The sequence below is a fragment of the Labeo rohita genome, chromosome 3 (assembly GCF_022985175.1).
Source record: "Labeo rohita strain BAU-BD-2019 chromosome 3, IGBB_LRoh.1.0, whole genome shotgun sequence".
NCBI lineage: Eukaryota > Metazoa > Chordata > Actinopteri > Cypriniformes > Cyprinidae > Labeo > Labeo rohita.
In genome coordinates, this window is record NC_066871.1 from 6295334 (window position 1) to 6316413 (window position 21080).

The following is a 21080-nucleotide window of genomic DNA, read 5'->3' on the forward strand; positions in this document are numbered from 1 at the left end:
TAGTCTGTTGTTAGCTTGATTAACAAACTACTTGTATGTTGCTAGCATGAGTCTATTGTGATTAACATGTGACTAGCATGTTTCTAACATGGTTAGCACGTTACTAGCATTAGCCAGTTATTAACATGTTGGTAGCATGATTAGCAAGTTACTAACATGTTGCTAGTATGTTTCTAGCGTGATTAACATGTAATTATCATGTTGTTAACATGATTAGCAAGTTACTACCATGACTGTATCATGATTAGCAAGTTACTAACATGTTGTTACCATGTTTCTAGCATGATTAGCCAGTTACTAGCATGTTGCTAGAATGTTCCTACCATGATTAACGTGTTATTATCACGTTGTTAACATGAGTTACTAGCATGATTAGCATGTTATTAGCATGCTGTTAACATGATTAGCAAGTTACTAGCATGTTGTTTACATGTTTCTATGCTAATCCAGTTAAAACCAGCTAAAAGCAGTTACTTCAGTAAAAACAACCAGCCTAGCCTGGTTGTCTAGCTGGTTTACACTTGGTTGGTCTTTTAGCAAGTCTTTAAGCTTGACCAGATAAAATACACTTTAAAATTTAGTCTCAGAAGAAGAAGATTAATAATAAATCAGTAAGTTGATTTAGTAAGCAATATTATGAGGAGGCAGTTTAATGCTCATGGAAGAGATGAGTTTTCAGTTGTTTCTTGAGGGATTTGGCTGTCCGGATGGAGACTTTGTGTCGGAAACACATCTATAATGCCTTAAAATGCTGTTTATGTTCCAGCACACTAGGTTTTGGGATAGATCTTTTGACCAGAATCCCAGCTTTGTTGGGTTGTCTTCATCCCTAGATAATTCAGAATTAATTACTCAAAGCCGTTTATTTTTAGTGCAGGGTATCTTTGTGGTGTCATTTCGTGCCCCACAGAAACACTTATGAGCACACTAAATTGTTTCTAAGTGTGTGTGTGTGTGTGCGTGTCGACTGTCGAGACACATTCAGGAAGGAGGCAGCCAGTGTGTTTTTTTGTAACCATTCCCTCTCAGGAACAACATGTGTGACACAGATAAGAAAACAACATCCAGACAAACACACATCCACACAATTACAAACACATTTTAAACTGAAACTCACATTTATACCTCAACACAAACAAATGCACACAATGCCAGTGATTATATTTAAGCCATATGCCATCACAAATGATGAAATACACACATAATTTCCTTCCTAAAAAAGCCCGAAGATCATACAAGGAAACCCACACCACAGATATGACTATCAAGCATTAAATAAGAACAGAATGTCTCTTTCTCTCAGCCTCATGATCTCTCTCATCCAGCTGCCTGTTTACACGCTTTCCTGTGCAGTTCCTTATTTTGACAAATGACAGTTCTTCTCTCATGCACATACTGTATGCTCAGCACACACTACAAGACTACAGCTTGAGCTGAAAAGTAGATTCTGTTTCTTTCAAAGCACTTGAACACATTTGGCCTAACCTCAACTCTTATTAAATTTTACACCTACACCTATCATACAGTAGGTGTTTCATTTGTTCTAGTTCTGAATGATCTTCATAAATCTCCCCACATCCTTTCAAAGACATAAACACACTGCAGTCTTCTTTCAGACCGTCTCACAAGGCACGCAGCAAACGCGGCATTCACCCAGGCGAGGTCAGGATGAGGTGGTGCAATAAATACTGCATGAACTCATCTGTCAGTAAGAGGCAGTCAAGTGAATTCAACTATAAGTGTGTGTTTGGGAAGGGAGAGACAGCACTATGCACAAAATCCCATTTTCTTATTAAGACAGACAAGGTTAAAAGCTATATCCAAATGCAATGCACTGGGAATATTGCACTTTTCTTTTATAATGGAAATTACTTAGTGGACTAAGACAAATCTTAACAGAAATGAAATCTGAGAATGGTGTCTGGGCCGGTGTCTGACGCTCCACTCCAAGTGTTGTTGTTTGACTAGCACCTCAGAGGCTTGTGTTACTTGGCTTAAAGTTTGATTTACGAAATCTGTTCAGCACTGTCAGGAAACAATATCGGCATAAGCCAGTAGCACAGCAAAGGTGGTATCCTTTCTTCCTGAACTTCTGCTTAAGAGTGCTATCTGTGTTTTTCTCCAGATTATATATCATTTTTACTGCACATGAACTCCACAAAGGTTCTAAAAACAGATTTGCGGCCTGATATCATATGAGAACTTCAAAGGATGGTGTTGGAGAGCCTTTTAAGCTCTGTGTTTATGATATCCATCTATATGCTGGTGCTTCAAAAAAAAAAAAAAAACGCAAGAGACATCTCTAATCCAAAGAAAGTACAGATGCATTGATGTTACAATTCTGGCAGCTGAGAATTTGTTCATTGTTATGGAATGATAACCAATAAATGTCTGATGTAAAAATTATAAACTATGTTGCCTACACTCTAGAAAATGCTGGGTTATTTTTTAACCCAAATACTGGCTTCAGCCCATTGGGTCATTTTATTGGGTCAGTTTTAATATTTCTTACCCAGGTGATTTTCTGTAACTAAGTTGCAGGGTCATTTTTAACGCTGGGTTGTTTTTTTCTACCCAACCACTGGGTTAAGTCTGTCTCTGAGTTTAATCTTAAAATATGTTTTCTCATGTCAGTACTGTTTGTTTATGGGCAGTTTTTGGAGTCAGTCACGGCATCTTTCAGCTACGAGTGAAATGCGAGGCCGCAGTCTGAGGTTTGCAGTTAACCCGGTAAACAGCAGCCCTTCACCAGGCTCAGATTTCGGCGACACACCAGCACGAGAATTATCACTATTTCGATAAAACACGATTACAGAGAACAGTTGAATACACTAAAATTAAAATGCTACTTTTAAATGTTAATTTTTAATGTCTAAAATGCTTGTTAAACAAGTTTAAATGTATGTAATATATTCTGTATTCACCCAAATAAATTCAATTTGTCTTGTATTTTTTCCATGTGTTCTTGCTTAATAATAAATGTTCGTCTTTTGATTATTGCTGTTGCCTCTAGTAATTCTGTGTGTGTTTTTAGAAGTTCCAGTCCTTTTTAAACCAGCAATATAAAATTTTTAAACAACAGTTGATTTAAATAAAATAACCCAACATGTTTGGTAAAAACATTTAACCCAAACAGCTGAGTCAAAATAACACAAAATGTGTTCTGTCCAATAATTAAACAGCGCTGGGTTGCCCAAGCTTGAAGTAAGTAGATTAAAACTAAAATCATTTAGGCATCACAACATTATAATGTGCAGTATGAATTTATTAAAATTATACCACCAGATCTTCAAATGGGACTCAATTAAAAGTTTCAGTGGTACATTCAGAGCATGGAGGATTCTCTTTCTCCTATGCTCTATGGTTTTGGAATGAATTTCAATCAATTGCTCCTTTTTATTTTTAAAAATGTATTAAAATGTGTACTGACTGATCTATGTAATTGTTCTAATTTATCTGTGAATTTACGCTGTTGTTTATTATTTCGGCTGTTTATAATGTGTTTTGTGTTTGTGTATTTTTTGTGAAATTTTATATTACAGCATATATTCTTGGCCATGACTCTCTGGAAGTAGAGACTGCTTATAATCTCAATGGGACCTTCCTAGAAAAATATAGGATAAATAAATAATAAAATAAAATAAATCTTTTTAGATTTGATAAATATTACATTTAAAGGTGTTATTAAATTATTAGTTTTTTAGTGATTAATCTTATGTGATCTAAAGAAAATTAGCACACACAATACTGATAATTAAAAAACATCAGATGAAAACTGATGATACTAACATATCACACATCCCTAGAACAAAAAACAAAAACAAAACAAAACTGATAAAAAAAAACTGTAACATTAAGCGTATTAGCTGTTAATCATATAAACAATTATGTCTCTTCAGAATACTTAAATCATATTAACTACTTTCACAATGTTTTTATGAGGTTTTAAGCTTGAAAATGTTGATTTCTGAGACTTCAGAACAAAAGTCAGGTTTGGAAAGACATGAGTGTAAGTAAATGATGATGATATTTCTGTGTGAACTGGATGGAAGTCGGCACAAAACAAAAGATTTCATAGTCTTTTTTTCCCTGCTGTGATATTTATCTGATTAAAACAGCTTTTGGAACACAAAAATGCAACACAGAAATTGATTGGATTGTTTGATCGCTGTCATTTGCTATTGCTGGAGATTTCCATAGACTGGAGATCTCCAAAATTGGGTGTGAACTCCAAAAGTGGGCAGAACCCTCAAAATGGGGCGGGGTCTCATTGCAAAAGACTTTCACCATTGGCTCTGGCTTCAGCCAATTGTTTTTGATTTACATTTCAAAATAAAACTTTAGAAATTAAACATTTTTTCTAGCTAATCTAAAATAAAATAAAATATGCTATATAAATAAATATGCTCCGTGAGAGCAGAGTCCCAAAGCTCGTGGCCAGTGGTGTTCAGAATAGAGTTTGAAACTCTGCTTAATAATATAAATGGAAATCACCCGCGAGCCATCCCAGCACAGTGCAGGGGAAAGTTTTTACTCTATCGCTTTGTTTTAAGCAACGAAGGCATCCCGGGGCTTGAAATTCGCAGGGTAGGAGGAGGTAGTGATGCTGGGTGTAACGAAAAGGTACCATTGTCCAGTGATGTCTGGTTGGGGAGTTACAGAACAGCCCGTCTCTGCAATCTCATATCAAATAATCTTATTTACTGCTTCTCTCATGAACTGCAACTTTCTTTACTACACTATTCAGCGCGAGTCCTGCCGTGCAGTCAATTTCACTGGCATTTTACTTTCACTTTCAAGATTTGCGATCACATGTACTCTGTGTATACTACGGAGCGGCAGTACTTACCACACATTTTAAATGACTGGATGTTTGTCAGTGGTGCTCAGGATCTGCAAATCATTCGCCATCGTCCTATCAGTCATCTCTCCGTACTCTGTTTATGCGGTAATTGAAAGGCTATGTACTGTGATGTAACAGGCTACCGCTAACAAATGGCTAACCATGTCCATTTAGCGGCTCTGTAGAACATGTTATTCATTTTCGTGCATTTGGGTATGTAACGCCCCACCTACCTATGTTATTGTCCATTGTAATGTTTCACTGCAGACATCGTCTTTTGCTAATTTGGTAGGCATCGCCCAAACCTACTGCATTTTTAAAAGTGTGGAAAGAAGTAGCCTAGCTACTACTACCAGCACTTCAGGCACTGGTTGTAAATCTTCTGATGTTATGCTTCTGAAGAGTCCAGCTTTGAGCTTTAGAATTGCATTCTGATGACTCTCTAAACTTCAGCAATTCACCTTGATTCAATAAAATCCTGAATTCAGACAGCCCTGTCCATGGTGCTGATTCTGAGCCCAGGTACCAAAGTCAGTCACCTTCAGCAGCCATGTTACTCAAGTCCTACATAGGTATTTGATCAGCAAAGCAACAGAAGATGTAGACTGCAGTCTAAAGAGTGTGCTTAAACAGTCTCCTGATGCACACGATTAAGAGCTCTATCAACTCAGTATTGATCTGCAGACAAAAGCAGCATGTTCGCAACAGAGAACACTCAAACTTAAATATCATCAGACAAAACAGAACAAAATATACAGCATTCATTTTAAAATAGCATCCATCTTAAATATAAAAAGCATGACTGAATGAGCAGCAGTTGAAGTGAACTTGACCGCTTTGACTATACATTCTATATTAAAACTGATAAAAACATCACAATAATCCACAAGTAATCCACACGACTCCATCAATTAACATCTTAGAAAATGAAAAGCTGTGTTTGCAATAAACAAATCTATCATTGAAGCATTTTTAACTTCAACCTATTGCTTCCTGCTAAAATGTGAGTCCTCTATCCAAAATATTGTTTTCTCCAGTGAGAAAGTTGTCTTGTCTGAATCAGGAGAGGAATATGCACAGATCAAGCACCATTTACAAAGGAAAACAATCCAAAAACAGTTCCAAACAAATATGTTGGTGGAGATTTTGATGTGAGAGATGAACATTTTCACTGGAGGAAGCGTTATTATGGATTATGAACTCACCAGAAATTATGGTCTAAAGTTAAATTGCCTTTATGGATCTCTATAAATTTGCTGCTTTTAAATTCATAAGACATTAATTGATAGACTGGAGTCATGTGGATTGCTTGTGGATTATTGTGATGTTGTTATCAGATGTTTGGACTCATTCTGACAACACCCATGCACTGTAGAGATCCATTGGTGATTAAGTGATGTGATGCTAAATTTCTCCAAATCTGTTCCCATGAACAAACAAACTCATCTACATCTTGAATGGCCTGAGGATGAGTAGATTCTCAGCAAAACTCATTTTTATCTGAATTATGGAAAAATTCGTTAATCATCTAAAAACAGAAAAACTTCAAAGTGATTGGAATCAGAGAGAATCTGGGACGAAACAAAATCCCCATAAACATATATAAAGTTGTAGTAAACAGTCACAACCACAGGCAGGCCTTGAAGTATTGTGCAATCATCCTCTAACAATGTCTGAGGATTGTGTTGTTGTGACCAGGGAGCAGTAAAGCCCAGTTCACAGACAGTTTCAGGCCAACCACATCCGTGATGCATGTGGCTTTATAGGACACATGAATAGAGCCTGGCCTTGAGAGCCCTGCATGGTAAATAACCATCAGAATGCAGCATAGCTACAAATTCTGACAAAAGCAAGAAGTCTTGCCCTAACAGACCACTTTTGAATGCTTTGATGTGGTTCCTGCCTAGTCATCCATAAACCATCTCAGTGCAAAAACACTAAAAACAGGGATGGGTAGTAAGGAATGCATAGCCTCGGGTTCTGATTTTCGATTCAACATAATTATGGTTCTGTGATTTTTTAAATAAACACAATCTACTACAACAAACTCTATCTATGTGATTACCTAATTGTCATATGTTATTGGACTGATAATTGGAATGATTCTCCACTACCATCGTTATTTTTGTTTTCTTTGCACACAAAAAGTATTGTTGTAGCTTCATAACATTACGGTTGAAGCACTGATGTCACATGAACTATTTTAACAATGTCCTTACTGCCTTTCTGGGCCTTGAATGTGTCAGTTGTATTGCTGTCTATGCAGGGTCAGAAAGCTCCTGGATTTCATCAAAAATACCTTAATTTGTGTTCCAAATATGAACAAAGGTCTTACAGGTTTAGAATGACATGTGGGTGAGAAATTAATCACATAATTTTCATTTCTGAGTGAACTAACTCTTTAAGAAATTCCAGAACACAAAGATTTTCATTTTTCATTATTTTGTTCTTTTTTTAAAAGATGGAACTAGTTTCTATCCAATTCACAACGCCATATATTACACTAATACAGGCCTAACCTTAACAGCACTTGACATTCACACTGCTGTAATGTGATGAAGCAAACTGCCCTGTGCTATTATAATCCACATGACTTTGCCACGTCCTTGTGTATGTCCAAGATACTGTGGGTGGGAGACTGATTAGTCTCCTGTCACACGCCACACCATCCATTGCCACTGAAACATTGATTCTCAATCCCATTACTTGGCCAGTCAGAGTAACAGATTGCTGCTGACTCCAGCCCGTTATAGGGCATGTATTTCACCCAGGCAGCCTACAGTCAGTCACCCTAAATATGTCCTCATAAAGCGAGGGAGAATCTTTACAGCCTTAGCCAATGCCCTTCCTGCACTACTATCCTCTCAAACCAGGGTGGATTGTTGTGAATCAAATATGGAGACTCATATACTCATTTCATCTTTATTCTTAAGGAGATAGTACACCCAAAAAGTAAAATTCAGTCATTAATTACTCACCCTCATGTCGTTCCAAACCCGTAAGACCTTCAACAATCTTTTAGACACAAATTAAGATATTTTTGATGAAATCCAAAAGCTTTCTGACCCTCCATAGAGAGCAAGGCAACTACCACTTTAGTTTATAAAGCTATGAAAAATACAACTGCATTTTAGTGCCACGTTAAAAAATTAACAAAATCTGCGATTACGAGATTAATCTATTAACATAAAATATTTTGAAAATAAAGTCGAAATTCTGAGAATTAATTTGTAGCAATTTTGAGATCAAAGTTACATTATTTATGTAGCCTATAAAAAGCCATACAAGCAATTTCGTTGAAACACATTAACAATAAATACATTTTATCTATTTTTAAAAATGTTTTAACCAAAACATGTATGTGGCTGTTTCAACATGACAAATGTAAAGTCTAAACTGTTTCATATCATTGGTAGCGTCTACATCAGTGCCTATTTAATGAACAATAAACGGTTGCGGGTCAGAATATGTCATGTTTTCACTCACCTGGGTCGAAATGTGAACTGAAGGCAAAACTGGGATTAAATAAAACTGAGGACATGACCGCGACAAATACCGACGCTTTCATCCTCCTAATAAGGCTTCAGATTTTCTGCAGGACACAGCGATTGTACATTACATTTTTTAAATAAAGTCAAAATTCTGATAATTAATTTGTAGCAATTTCGAGATTAAAGTTATAATAGTTTGAGAGTATATTCTAGCCTATTGTGCATGCAAATGGCCCGGATCGGGAGCACCCTGAGATACTCCAAAGTCTCAGCTTTCAAAATCTGTCAGTTTTATAGTGAAAAACAAACAATGTCTATAACAATAATGTGTTTTTCACGCTCTTTATTGTGGCACGACAGATTACTGTATTCGCCTCAGTTTAATTGGCATGTGAATCAGTCATCTTTCTGATTACGTTTCATTAAATGATTGCTCATCATTCATCATATATTGAAGAGTTTAAATATTATTTCCAATCATTTACTGTATTATACCTGTGAATAAAAGAGCTTGCGAATAGTCACTTACATATCTCAGAAAAGACAACAATTTAACTTATGTTAATGAGTTTGAGTCCACTTCAAACTTTAGAATGTTTTATTGTTGTTTTTAATTAAATACATGATGTGAGGAATAAAAGATTGGACACCACAGATGGTTTTGCGGAGTAGGTGGTGGAATTTTTACAAAGAAAACAGTATAATTTAATGAAACAAATGTCTCATAATCGAAAAGACAATTGATTCACATGAAAACAGCGATCTGTCCCACCACATTAAAGAGCATGAAAAACAAATTATTGCAAAACACATTGTTTCTATTTCGTTATAACTGACTTATTTTAAAAGCTGAGACTTTGCTTTATATTAAAAGTGCCAAAAGCACAAACCTTATAACCTTATAATATTATAACTTTAATTGCTATGATTTCATTCTCGTAATTTTGACTTTATTTTCCAAACATTTCGACTCTATTCTGGAAATTTCGACTTTAATCTCATAAATTTAGTTGTTTTATTTTTTAATGTGGCACTAAAACGCCGTCGTACTTAAGATACTTCATGTGTGCAAAATTTCGGTGTTCAATTTTTGAAGTCGTTATTTTTGTATTCTAATAGCTTAATAAAATTACGATTGAAGCACTGATGTCACATGGACTATTTTATTGATGTTCTTACTAACTTTCTGGGCCTTGAACGTGTCGGTTGCGTTGCTGTCTATGCAGGGTCAGAAAGCTCTCAGATTTCATCAAAAATATCTTAATCTGTGTTCCAAAAATCTTACACGTTTGGAACATCATGAGGGTGAGTAATGACAGAATTTTCATTTTTGGGTGAACTATAACTTTAAAAATAAAGGTTCTTTACTGATATCAATGGTTCCATGAAGAACTTTTAACATCCACTGCACATATGGTTCTTTATAATGGAAAAAGGTTCTTTAGATCACAAAAATGGTTCTTTTAAGAACTGTCCACTGAAAGGTTCTTTGTGGAACCTAAAATGCTTCTTCAATGCAAAAAACTCTTTTGGGGCCTTTATGTTTGAGAGTATTGAGCTTGATCTGATTTTCTGTCATTGAACACACAAGAGAAATGAGGGAAGTTACAGTTAGCGGAAGTTCCCTCTGAAAGCAGGAATGCAAGAGTGCAATTGAATCAGGCACAGGACTGTGCACCGGTCAAGGCATCTTTTCAGCCATAATTCCTTGGTCATGATTAGGAGTGTCCATGGCCCTCATATTGCTCAATCTAATTACAGCAGTGGGCGTTACATAATAGTTACGGCTTCCCAATCAGTGAGCCATTCAAACGCTGATCTGCATGCGAAGGGCATATCTAGAGTGCCTGGTAAAAACACAGACAGTGAAAACCAAGAGCGATCGAGAAGGAAGCTGACCCCCTCCGCACCCCAGATTCAGAGGCAGCTGAACAGTAGCTGATTCATTAGTATGCTGCACGTCACCTCGGCCAGGGATGCTTTCGGCTCTGTTCACAATACTACCTATTTCTTTCCCCACCTATATCACCTTAACTTGTGTCGTTAGGCATTCTAATGTCTCAGCACAGCCGCTGGTGCATTGCATGCTGTATACGTTGCTCTTAATAAACGGTGTGAGCCGACTGCAGACATGCAGCCTCTCTCACCAGGCTGCAGGGCATGCATGAAGAGCGAGCTCGATGCCACAAGAGAGGGTGCGCACGTGAATCTCAGTGTCACAGGTCGGCCTCCAACCACAAAGCGCGGTCTGCCCTCACGGTCACTGAGTGAGACACCACAGGCTGCTGACTTCTCGAGGAAGTAAACAGCCGTGCTCAGATATGTCAAACACACAGACGTTATGCAACGGAACTGCCTTGGGAACACAGGACACACAAGAAGAGGAACACAACAGTTCTGGCTGACTAATGCCAAGTCAGCTCTGTTTGACTGCAAATGTGCAAAACACACTCTCGCTCTGTAGTGCATAACGCATGCATGTGCGAATGCACACGCGTGCAGTAAGTCTTTTGATAAATGCATTATTCACAAATGAATAAATGTTTTATAACATCTTTCTACATTTAGTTGCATCAAAATGTTCATGATTTTTTGACATTATTTATGTAGCCTATAAAAAAGCCATACAAGCAATTTCTTTGAAACACATTAACAATAAATACATTTTATCTATTTTTAAAAATGTTTTAACCAAAACATGTATGTGGCTGTTTCAACGTGACAAATATAAAGTCTAAATCGTTTCATATCATTGGTAGCGTCTACATCAGTGCATATTTAATGAATAATAAACGGTTGCGGGTCAGAATATGTCATGTTTTCACTCACCTGGGTCGAAATGCGAACTGAAGGCAAAACTGGGATTAAATAAAACCGAGGACATGACCGCGACAAATACCGACGCTTTCATCCTCCTCATAAGGCTTCAGATTTTCTGCAGGACACAGCGATTGTACATGAAATAAATAAAAATAATCGCTTCATAAAAGAAAATTAGGCATGAGGGTGCTCCGATGCATCATGAAACACAGCGCGCTCGCCGCGTCATCTCTGCCTCACTTCAGATGCGTCGGATTAAGAAACAGATGCTGGGAAACATTTCCGCTCGTCTCTGTTCTGCGTTTAGCGCGTTTCAGTGTAAACAGCGCGACGATGTCTCCTCGTCCATCAGGCTGTTTACTGAAGGCTCCTCGGGGTAGACCACCTATCAGCGTCGCTTTTTCTCCATGTGCAGGCTATGCACCAAGATTTTGGTGTCTGGCAGCTGTCCAGTATCATTCCTGCAAATGTTTTACTGTGCCTGCAGCTGTGCCCTTAGGACACGCAGCGTTTGATATATACTTAGAGCTCCGGGCAGTTTATTTCGGCGTGTATGATGGAGTGTTTAGAGGAGGATTATTAATGCTGCAGCGGCACTGACAGACAGGAGAGCGCGCGCGAGCGAGCGCCGTCACACAGCAGCAAAAAAAAAAAAAAAAAAAAAAAAAAAAACCCCGGCGGGGCTTAAAATCTGATCTGTCGGAAGGAAAGACTCTTGCTTGTCTGGCGGAATGTCTACACTACATTATATGTCTTCCCTGTTGATAATAACAGCTTGTATAATAACCATCACTGGTTTGCTGGTCTTAGCTGGTTTAAGATGGTCTCTCAGCTTGACCAACAGAAAGTGTCCGAAACCCCTCTTAAACCAGCAACATATATCATATCAAACTGGGATATCAGCAAAATATCAAGACATGTCTTTGAGGATGTACTGCCACCATACCTTTTGATATGGGTAGGCAAAAAAAAAAAAATCAAAAAATATAACCATAGGTGACATATAGACTCTGTAATGTTGGCAGAACAAAACTCTTGGCAAAACAGATTTGTCAAACTCTACAATGTGAATTTGTGTTTACGCTCATGAGAGATTTAAAGGTTTCTGTTTACAACACATTTTTTCAGAGTTGAGCAATGTAGCCAGTCAAAGGTGTTTAAAGGTGACATATCATGACTTTTTTGTGTTTGATGGCTATAATCGGGTCAACAGTGCATCTACCAACCCAGGAAATGTGAAAAAGGACAACCCAGCAACTTTGTTTTGGTAAGCCTTTTTCTGCAAGCATGTGAAAAAATGAGAGCATCAGATTTTGCTCCCCCGTGACATAGAAAGGGGATCTTATTATAATACAGGGGTTTTCAAACCAGTCCTGTGAGCACTCCCAACACTGCACATTTTTGTGTCTCCCTCATCTATCACACCTGATTCAACATATCAGCTCATATTAGAGACAGTAAGACCTGAAATGGGTGTGTCAGATATGACAGACCTACAAAATATGCAATATTGTGAACGCAGGACTGGTTTAAAAACCACTGTTATAATATTACCGCCCCTTAACCTGCATGTTTCCACCCACGGCGCTGTCATTTTGTTTTAGCAAGCGGCAACAATGTACCAGTTCTAACGCCGTGGTAAAAGTTCAAACAAAGCATGCTAACTGTTCTGTCGTTGGCTGCACAGATGAGCACAGAACACTATTTCGAATCCGAGCCTCGGGAGAGACAATAGAGCAGTAGATCTACCTATTTATTTACTGTTTATTACACTGCTGACACACAGATCTGATATAAACATGATTTCTTTCCTAGCTGTTTGCCCTCACAGACATAACTGATTGTTTTTGTAACTCGTGTATGTTTTTAACATAAACTTGTGTGTATTTGACAGTTTAAGCGCAATAAGATGTGAAAGAGAACTTAGTGTAGTACTCACATGTTGTGTGACAGAAGCTTTCTGTGTGTTCGCTTCGGATGTGTGCACTCAGAAAACCCTATATCAGAAGTTTAAACAAATATGGTTTAAAATGTATGATTTCAGCATGATAGACATGATAATCAAAACCAAACAGATGTTTTTTAGCAGAGTATCTGAGGTAAAAGCTGTAAAGGCACAGCCCTATTCTGGAAAAGGGGGCAGGGAGCAGCAGCTCATTTGCATTTAGAGAGCCATGCACGAAAACAGCGTATTTCCGCTTCTACTCAAAATAGACATTTTCACAATTTCAAAAATGTAAACAGGAAGTTGGTTGCTAGCACCTGGCAAGTAAAACAATGAGCATGATGTTATTGTTCACACAGTCGTCAAGGATACGCAGAGCGAATGTGGGCAGCCATGCCATTGTTTTCAAAAGTCTCAGTTTACACTGAAACACACCCCAGACTTTTCAAACTAAAACGGGTTCTGCACCATTTTCAAAAGTCTCTGTTTGGGTCTGTTTACACTGAAACGCAACCCTGGAGTTTTTAAATTAAAACAACGTCTGCAGTATTTTAGAAAATCTCAGTTTCCGAAGGTCATAAAATAAAGAGGAAACATATTAGTGTAAACGGAGCCACTGAAAACAATGACACATGTTTAGTCATGACGCATATTGTACCAATAGATATCTATGTTTATACTGGTATTGTACCTGTTATGTGCTATTTACTTTCACACTGTTGCTAAAGATACTTTGTACACTATCACAGTCCTGCAGAAATGACAGAAAATGTACTCACAGTTACTGTCCTGTGAAAAATATTATGGCATTTGCGTTTTAGATCAAACAAATAATGGTGAGTGAGTGCGACCTGGATCAATGTATAATGAGATATTTCCGTTAGGGTTGTGCCGATAGATGATAGTATTGTGTATCAAATTCCTGATACCTTTGATGATAGCAAGACGATTATTATTATTATTATCTGTCAAAAATAGACTAGGCGCCTAACTTTAGCAATGCAGTGCTGCTTCTAAAGCATTTTGGAAGGATCGGCCCCCTTCACGCTGCAGACGTGTGCAGTGTAAATAAGGGGTAAGAAATTTATTTATCATACAGTGATGTAACTATTGTATTCACTTATGGTACCGGGAGTGTTTTTTTTAAAGTGCATAAAGTCACGCTAGACTAGGCTAGGCTAGTCAGTGATGATGTTCTTCGATAACGTAAATGTTCTTTGCTCATTTTCTGTAGCTGCTTTTTGAATAACTAAGGAAATGTAAGCATTAGTAACTTACAATGTTTCTATTAAATTGTTATCATGTTAAACACAAACTAAGTCATATTGAAAACATTAGGCTGCTTTTAGCCTCATGCTGGCAATGTCGGCAATTAAACTAACCAAGTAAATAATTAAATAAATTAGCATGATAATATCGTGTGTTGGCGATCTCACAGGCTTACAATAAGACGACATGAAAATTGAGCATATCGCCCAACGCTAATTTCCATAAATAAAATTATCCTGCCAGAAGAATTGCATAAAAAATTAATAGGCCTATCTATGTGTTTCATCTGTACCTGCAGGTTCAAGTGCCACTTGAACTGAGACGCTACAACCATCTGTCACACAACACATTAAAGAGCCACTAAGCAGTAGGAGTTATTAAAAAAGACAGAATTTGAAAGCTGAGACTTTGTTTCATACCAAAAGTAACCTGGTCTGTCTTGTCTGTCAGTGCGTTGTATTTTTCACTTTTTCACCTAGCATGATGCTTCTCAAGAAAGCCAATCATTAGCATACCCATTTATCTGAAAGGCAACTGCCGAGCTACACAACCTGGATGTTAACATCTTTGCTGTATTCAAGTGACTGATCACTCTGGAAAATGCTGATAAACAGGGGCTAAAGCTAACCAGCCAAAACATGACCCCAAGATATTTTTTATGCCCTTATTTTTAATGGTGAAAGGAAATAACGATACTCTATGGGATTTGTCCTTTTAATGATGTAAAGTAATTGTTAGTCATTGAAAGGTTAAAGGACGTGAAGTGCATACAGAAATGTCTAGGGTCATACAGTGCCCCCATCTGGCACCAGCAAGTAAAGAAAGATAAAAACTGAAGGCCTGGCTACTGTGTAAGTGCAAATTCATTTCTCACCTCAGAAGTCATCTCTGTGGGTGTTAGATTAAGCAACTCCTCCATACGCAGCCAAAAAAAAAAAAAAACCTGCTTAGAATGGTGATGTGGCACAACAGTTTACTGGACAAAACCGCTGCCTGAGAACAACACCCCTGCATCGGACTGAAAGGTTAGATTTACAAAACCCTTCTCTTGGATACTCACAGTCCATTTAATCCAGTGAATATACAGTATACAGTTTATTCTCAATAATTATTTTAATCATTGTAATGTTACAGGTTATGCCACCTAGAGAATATAAACGGACTTGCTATTAAATGTAAATTTATAATTTATTGCTCATTATCTGATCAAATTAAAAGTTACATTTGTAGAAATAGACTTTTCAATATGAGTTTTGATTTTTAAAACTCTTGATCTTGCCTTTTTATAAGTTGAGAACAGTTTTGGGGTAATTTGGTAATCTGTTTTCTTGTACTATTTGCTGCCTATTATTGTTTTAGCTGTATAAAAACATATTCTACTGTTTTAATGGTTTGGAAGTTTGGCACATTAAAATAACGTAGTGTTATTGTTTAATGTTAAAGCAGTAATTTACAGGTGGGACAGGTTCACGTGTATATATATATATATATATATATATATATATATATATACATATATATATTAAATTCATATCAAACCACAAATAAACAAATAACTTTAAACTTCCAGTTGAACTCAAAAGTTATCAGCCCTGTTTAACAAGTGTCATGAGATTCTGGGCAGAGCATACATGAATATTCTTGAGTTTCCTGGACATGGAACTGGGAATTTTAGCTCATACTGATTGCATTTTAGCAGGTTTGATGGAATGTTTCAAAAAGGTATTTTCAGTGTTGTGCAACCTTTGTTCATCATTCCATAATGGATTGTAATGTTTTTTATTAGTTTGGGTAGTTTATTAGTTTTATTACTTCGTATACACTGATTTCGAATGTCGAATATCTGTGAACTAATCTTTTTCATCTATTCTATTGTGTCCTAGTCGCTCTTAAACTATTTGGCTTATTTTTACGAAATGAACAGGAATCTAAGACCACACGAAGGCATGAAATAATACAATTTTGGATTAAACTGTATACTCTTAAAAGTAAAGGTTTTGAAAGGGTGTTTTTGCAGTGATGCCATAGAAGAACCATTTTTGGTTCCCCAAAGCAAACATTATACAGAATTCAAATGATGGGCATGGCCAGTGTTGGGCTAGTTACTTTCAAAATGTAATACATTATATATTACTTACTTTTGGAAATATGATTTTGTGGATTTTTAATTATTGTTTTATATACAAATCCATATAACTTCCTGGTCATGTGACCCCAAGTGATATCACACCAGTTGTAATATCTTCACACAAGAAGTTCCATGTATGTGAAAATGTAAAATAAATCATTAAAACTGCACAGCATAACATTTCTAAAATCCAAGTCGTGTATGACGCGCATCAGGATTGTGTGACGATATTACAGCTGGTATGACATCATCAGGTCACACGACCAAGAAGTTATATAGATTTGCACATTTCAAAAATTAATTTAAAATAGACGAAATGACATTTGTGCCATGTATGATACATGTGCCATAACAACACCTGTTTCTACCAGTTAAAAGAAAATGTTGGAGTACAGTGTAATAACAGTAACAATTCATAGAGAATATCCCATTCACAGCTTAAAATGATGTATTAATGTTGTTGTTTTTTTTTACCTAATTCATATCTTTACATGTTATTTGCATGATGCTTTGCATGTTTTCGAATCTTTGAACACGTCTTTTTAATTATTTTTATGCATTTTTGAGACAGTCCCTTAATTTGCTTAATTAATGTCTAACTAATGTCCAACATAAAACCAACTGTAAAATACACTGACTGATTGTGCATACACTATAAATACTATTGTTTTGACAAAACAGTGGTGGATACTCAAAATCACTGCTGTGTTGCTGTCTTCTTTTTAAAATGTGAAAACTTTGTTAATCTTGCTTACAGTTAATGGAAGCCACTGGTCTTAATTGTGCATATTAGTCTCTGCTGGATCAAGCTGTGCTTCCCAACAAAACCATGTCAAGTAAGTTTTCATGTTGTTTCTGTTTTAATGGTTTGGAAGTTTCTGGGCAGAGCATACATGAATATTCTTGAGTTTTCCGGACATGGAACTGGGGATTTTAGTTGACACTGATTGTATCTGAGCAGGTTTGATGGAATGTGTGGAGGTGATGGAGGTGTTGCGCAAACTTGCCTAAGCTACCTTTGTTCATCATTCCATAATGGAATCAGTTTTTACTTTGCTATGCCTAAATTGTTGAAATATTTTACTTTGAGAGTTAAGCACAATCACCAGCATTATTCTATTCACCTAAATTAAAGTAGATCCAGCTGAACCAGATCATTTATTCGTTTTTTTTTGAGCAATAATAGTTATACATGATACAGCTGTTGAGTAACTACAGAATAGCTTATAATATCATGAATAGGTGTCTTCTGGAAAACAACAGATTTTCCATTCTCACTGATGCTTCCAAAACTATCTTCCTGTTCTGACCAAAACGAATTTTCGAATCTCCGACTCAACAGAACCAATGCTTTATAAAATTATTCATCTTTCAAACTACGCTGATGACACCTGCTGGTGTAAATCATGTAAATGCAATGACAAAACAACCCAAACATGTACAGTACCACATGTAAGAAACCAATTGCACATGTTTACATGAAAGTACTTGTTTTTTTTTTTGTTTTGTTTTGTTTTTGTGCATAATCAATGTTTACTTTGAGTATTTGAATACAGAGATTGAATAGTATTTAGCATTTATTAAAATAATGACACATTCACATTAAGATAATCTTCATTTTTCTTTCTCCGCAGGTCATATCAAAACAATACTTCATCCCAGATATTTGCTTCTTCTATTCTCTGTTGGACTGAACATATTTTTAATATGTGAATTCTTACAGCCACATTTTAATATATCACCAATAGTCAGAACTTTTACAGCATCTGAAGACAAGCCTCCGGAAAACAGCACCATCCTGCTTTTATGGTTTTGGCCATTTGGGAAAAAATTGGACCTAAATTCCTGCAGTTCCAAATTTAATATAGACGGTTGTCACTTAACTGTAGATAGAGAGCTCTACAGCGAAGCTCACGGAGTGCTGATAAATCACAGAGATATTAAAAGCGACCTGTCAAATTTACCCACAAAACCAAGGCCTTTCTTCCAGAAATGGATATGGATGCACTTTGAGTCTCCACAAAACACAAGACGATTCGACGGTCTGGAGAACCTATTCAATGTGACACTGAATTACAGACGGATTGCTGATGTTGTCCTTCGTGAACAAATTATGATTAAAACTGAAGATGTCGAGGATAAGATATTTCCACAAGTTCTGGACAAAAAGGATAAGTTAGTTTGCTGGGTTGTGAGCAACTGGAATGAGCAGTTTGAAAGGGTAAAATACTATAATGAGCTTAAAAAACACATCAACATTTATACCTTTGGACGTCATTTTGGAAAAGCAGTAAATGACGCAGAATACAAGGAAATATTAACTACATGTAAGTTCTATCTGTCATTTGAGAACACAGCCGCTCACTATGACTACATGACAGAAAAGCTGTTCAATCCCCTCACTTTCGGATCAGTGCCAGTGACTCTTGGTGCTCCACGATACATATACGAAAGGTTTGTGCCCAAGGATGCTTTCATCCACGTGAAGGACTTCTCCAGCCCTCAGAAACTTGCTGAACACCTTCTATCACTGGATAGGAATGTTGAAGAATACAAAAAGTATTTTCAATGGCGAAAACACTTTGTAGTCAAACTTGTTAACTATCCCGAAGAGCATGCATGTCGTGCCTGTCAATATATACGAACAAAGAAAGACTACCAAGTTTTTGGAAACCTTAACAAATGGTACTGGGATGTCATCAAAGATGAGACCTAAAGATCAAGGGTGTCTTTTTATGGCTGTATTGCTTTTGCTAAACACTGGATGACAAAGCTGGTTTAAATGCTCACCCAGATAGCACACGTATGTCTCCAAGAAGTCTGTTAAAGATCACTTGATCTTCAGCGTACAAACATCTGGCAGATGTCTGTAAGACGTCAGTTTAACATTCATTCAAAATCATAAACATCTCAAAGACACCTAATAGACGTCTATTTGACACCTTAAAGGAAACGTCCGATGGATGTATTGTAGAGCAAACACTAAAAATACGTCTTGCAGATGTAAATGCAGATGTCAAATAGACGTCTCCATGATGTACATGTGCTATCAGGGCAGTGCCTTTAATTTTGTATTGCTAAAGGCTGGAATACACTATACGACTAAAAATCTAAATAGATTTTACCAGTGGGAAAGGTTACCAGACTTCAATGCTGGATGACAAAACCTTATAAAATTCATACACTTTACGTTAGAGTATAATGCATTTTTTAAGGAATTATTGAAGACGGACGTTGAATTATTAAAAATAATGTTTCTAATAGGCCTAATTCAAATTGACCACAGTCAGTTATTCCACTTGTACTGGAGACTAGCTGTGCTCTAAAATCATCAGACATGTTATCCTCCAAATGGATGAAATTATAGTTTGAAGCTAAAAGAGACTGGAATCTGCGTCCACCATACACCTGTGAAATTTTTCAACTCCAACTGCGCAAAATCTGCAGATTTAAAATTGGTCCTGATCTTCAACAGCTAGTATTTACTCGTCCAGACTACAAATCGTGTCAAAATCTGTGCAAAAGTTATAGTATATTCCAGCCTATATATATTGTTATAATTAAGCAGTGAGTTGTTCATTAGTTTACATTTACAAAGTATGTTTGCAAAACAACACTAGTTATGAAAAAAAGAAAGAAAAAAGGTTGAAAAACTAAAGCACTTCTGCCACTGCTGCAGAAGTAGGCCTACATTATAAGAGGAAATGTCACGCATCTAAATGTAAATCATTCATTGCATTTGATTCATTAATGAATCATATCTCACTGAATTTGTTACAGCATGAACCTCCCCATTAAAAAAACGAAACTTTCCTTAAAATTATTTATGAGAGCCAAATAAATAAATAAAATGTAAATCCCATTATCACATTGTAATATACTTCCATTTTCTGTAGAGATCGACTGACTGCATTTGTCAAGCTTGACCATTTAAGTCTGTTTCTCAAGTTACATTTTTAAAATTGAATGTAAGGGAAATATAAGTTGATCAGTAACTACAAACCAACTAGGGGACAAAACAATAAACTGACTAAACTATTTTTTCAAGATAGTAGAAAATAAGAGCAGAATGTCAGCTATTTACTAGCAGTTGAGTGTCTGTAGGAGGCGCTGTTGCCATGTACAGTGTGTGTGACTGAAACGGTTGATTAGGACAATTTGCTGACATACATTCTAATAACTATGTAGTCTTAGGCTTCAACAGAGGATGTACAAGGTCAATAACCTAAAGGAAAACAGGAAGTCATAGATCATATGAATAAAATCATACTATGAACAACCATACAGGACCTATTAACTAATGTAATTAGCCCTAATAAATAATTCAACACTATAACATAATTTCTTATACTTTTCCAACAAACTTTTTTATGAAGTATTGTACTTTGGCCTGCAATGTATATTTGTGCTTATAACATGAATGATATTCTCAAATCCACTGACATATTTTACCTTGTATATTATTCATTTTAAACAGTCAAGTACCACTCACATTCTTCATATAATGAAAATATCTGGAGTGACTGTAGTTACTGTTGATGATTACTTCAGTAATTATTAAAAAAAAAAAATATATATATATAT

General features: G+C 36.4%; 2 protein-coding genes across 2 annotated transcripts in view; one reads left to right on the forward strand and one right to left on the reverse strand.

Moving 5' to 3' along the window:
• The window catches only part of aatka (apoptosis-associated tyrosine kinase a), a 55178-nt gene extending 43397 nt beyond the window's left edge, over positions 1–11781 (reverse strand). Inside the window, exon 1 of the mRNA XM_051106308.1 lies at positions 11164–11781. Coding sequence (XP_050962265.1) covers positions 11164–11254 — 91 coding nt within the window. The 5' untranslated portion in view covers positions 11255–11781. The remainder of the gene's footprint in view (positions 1–11163) is intronic.
• A 3536-nt stretch (positions 11782–15317) lies between these two features.
• On the forward strand, positions 15318–20735 carry LOC127163221 (4-galactosyl-N-acetylglucosaminide 3-alpha-L-fucosyltransferase 9-like). Its single transcript, XM_051106340.1, has 3 exons — positions 15318–15393; positions 17254–17332; positions 18131–20735. The coding sequence occupies exons 2-3, from the start codon at positions 17326–17328 to the stop codon at positions 19210–19212; spliced, it is 1089 nt and encodes a 362-aa protein (XP_050962297.1). The 5' UTR covers positions 15318–15393; positions 17254–17325; the 3' UTR covers positions 19213–20735.
• Positions 20736–21080: the final 345 nt, after the last annotated feature.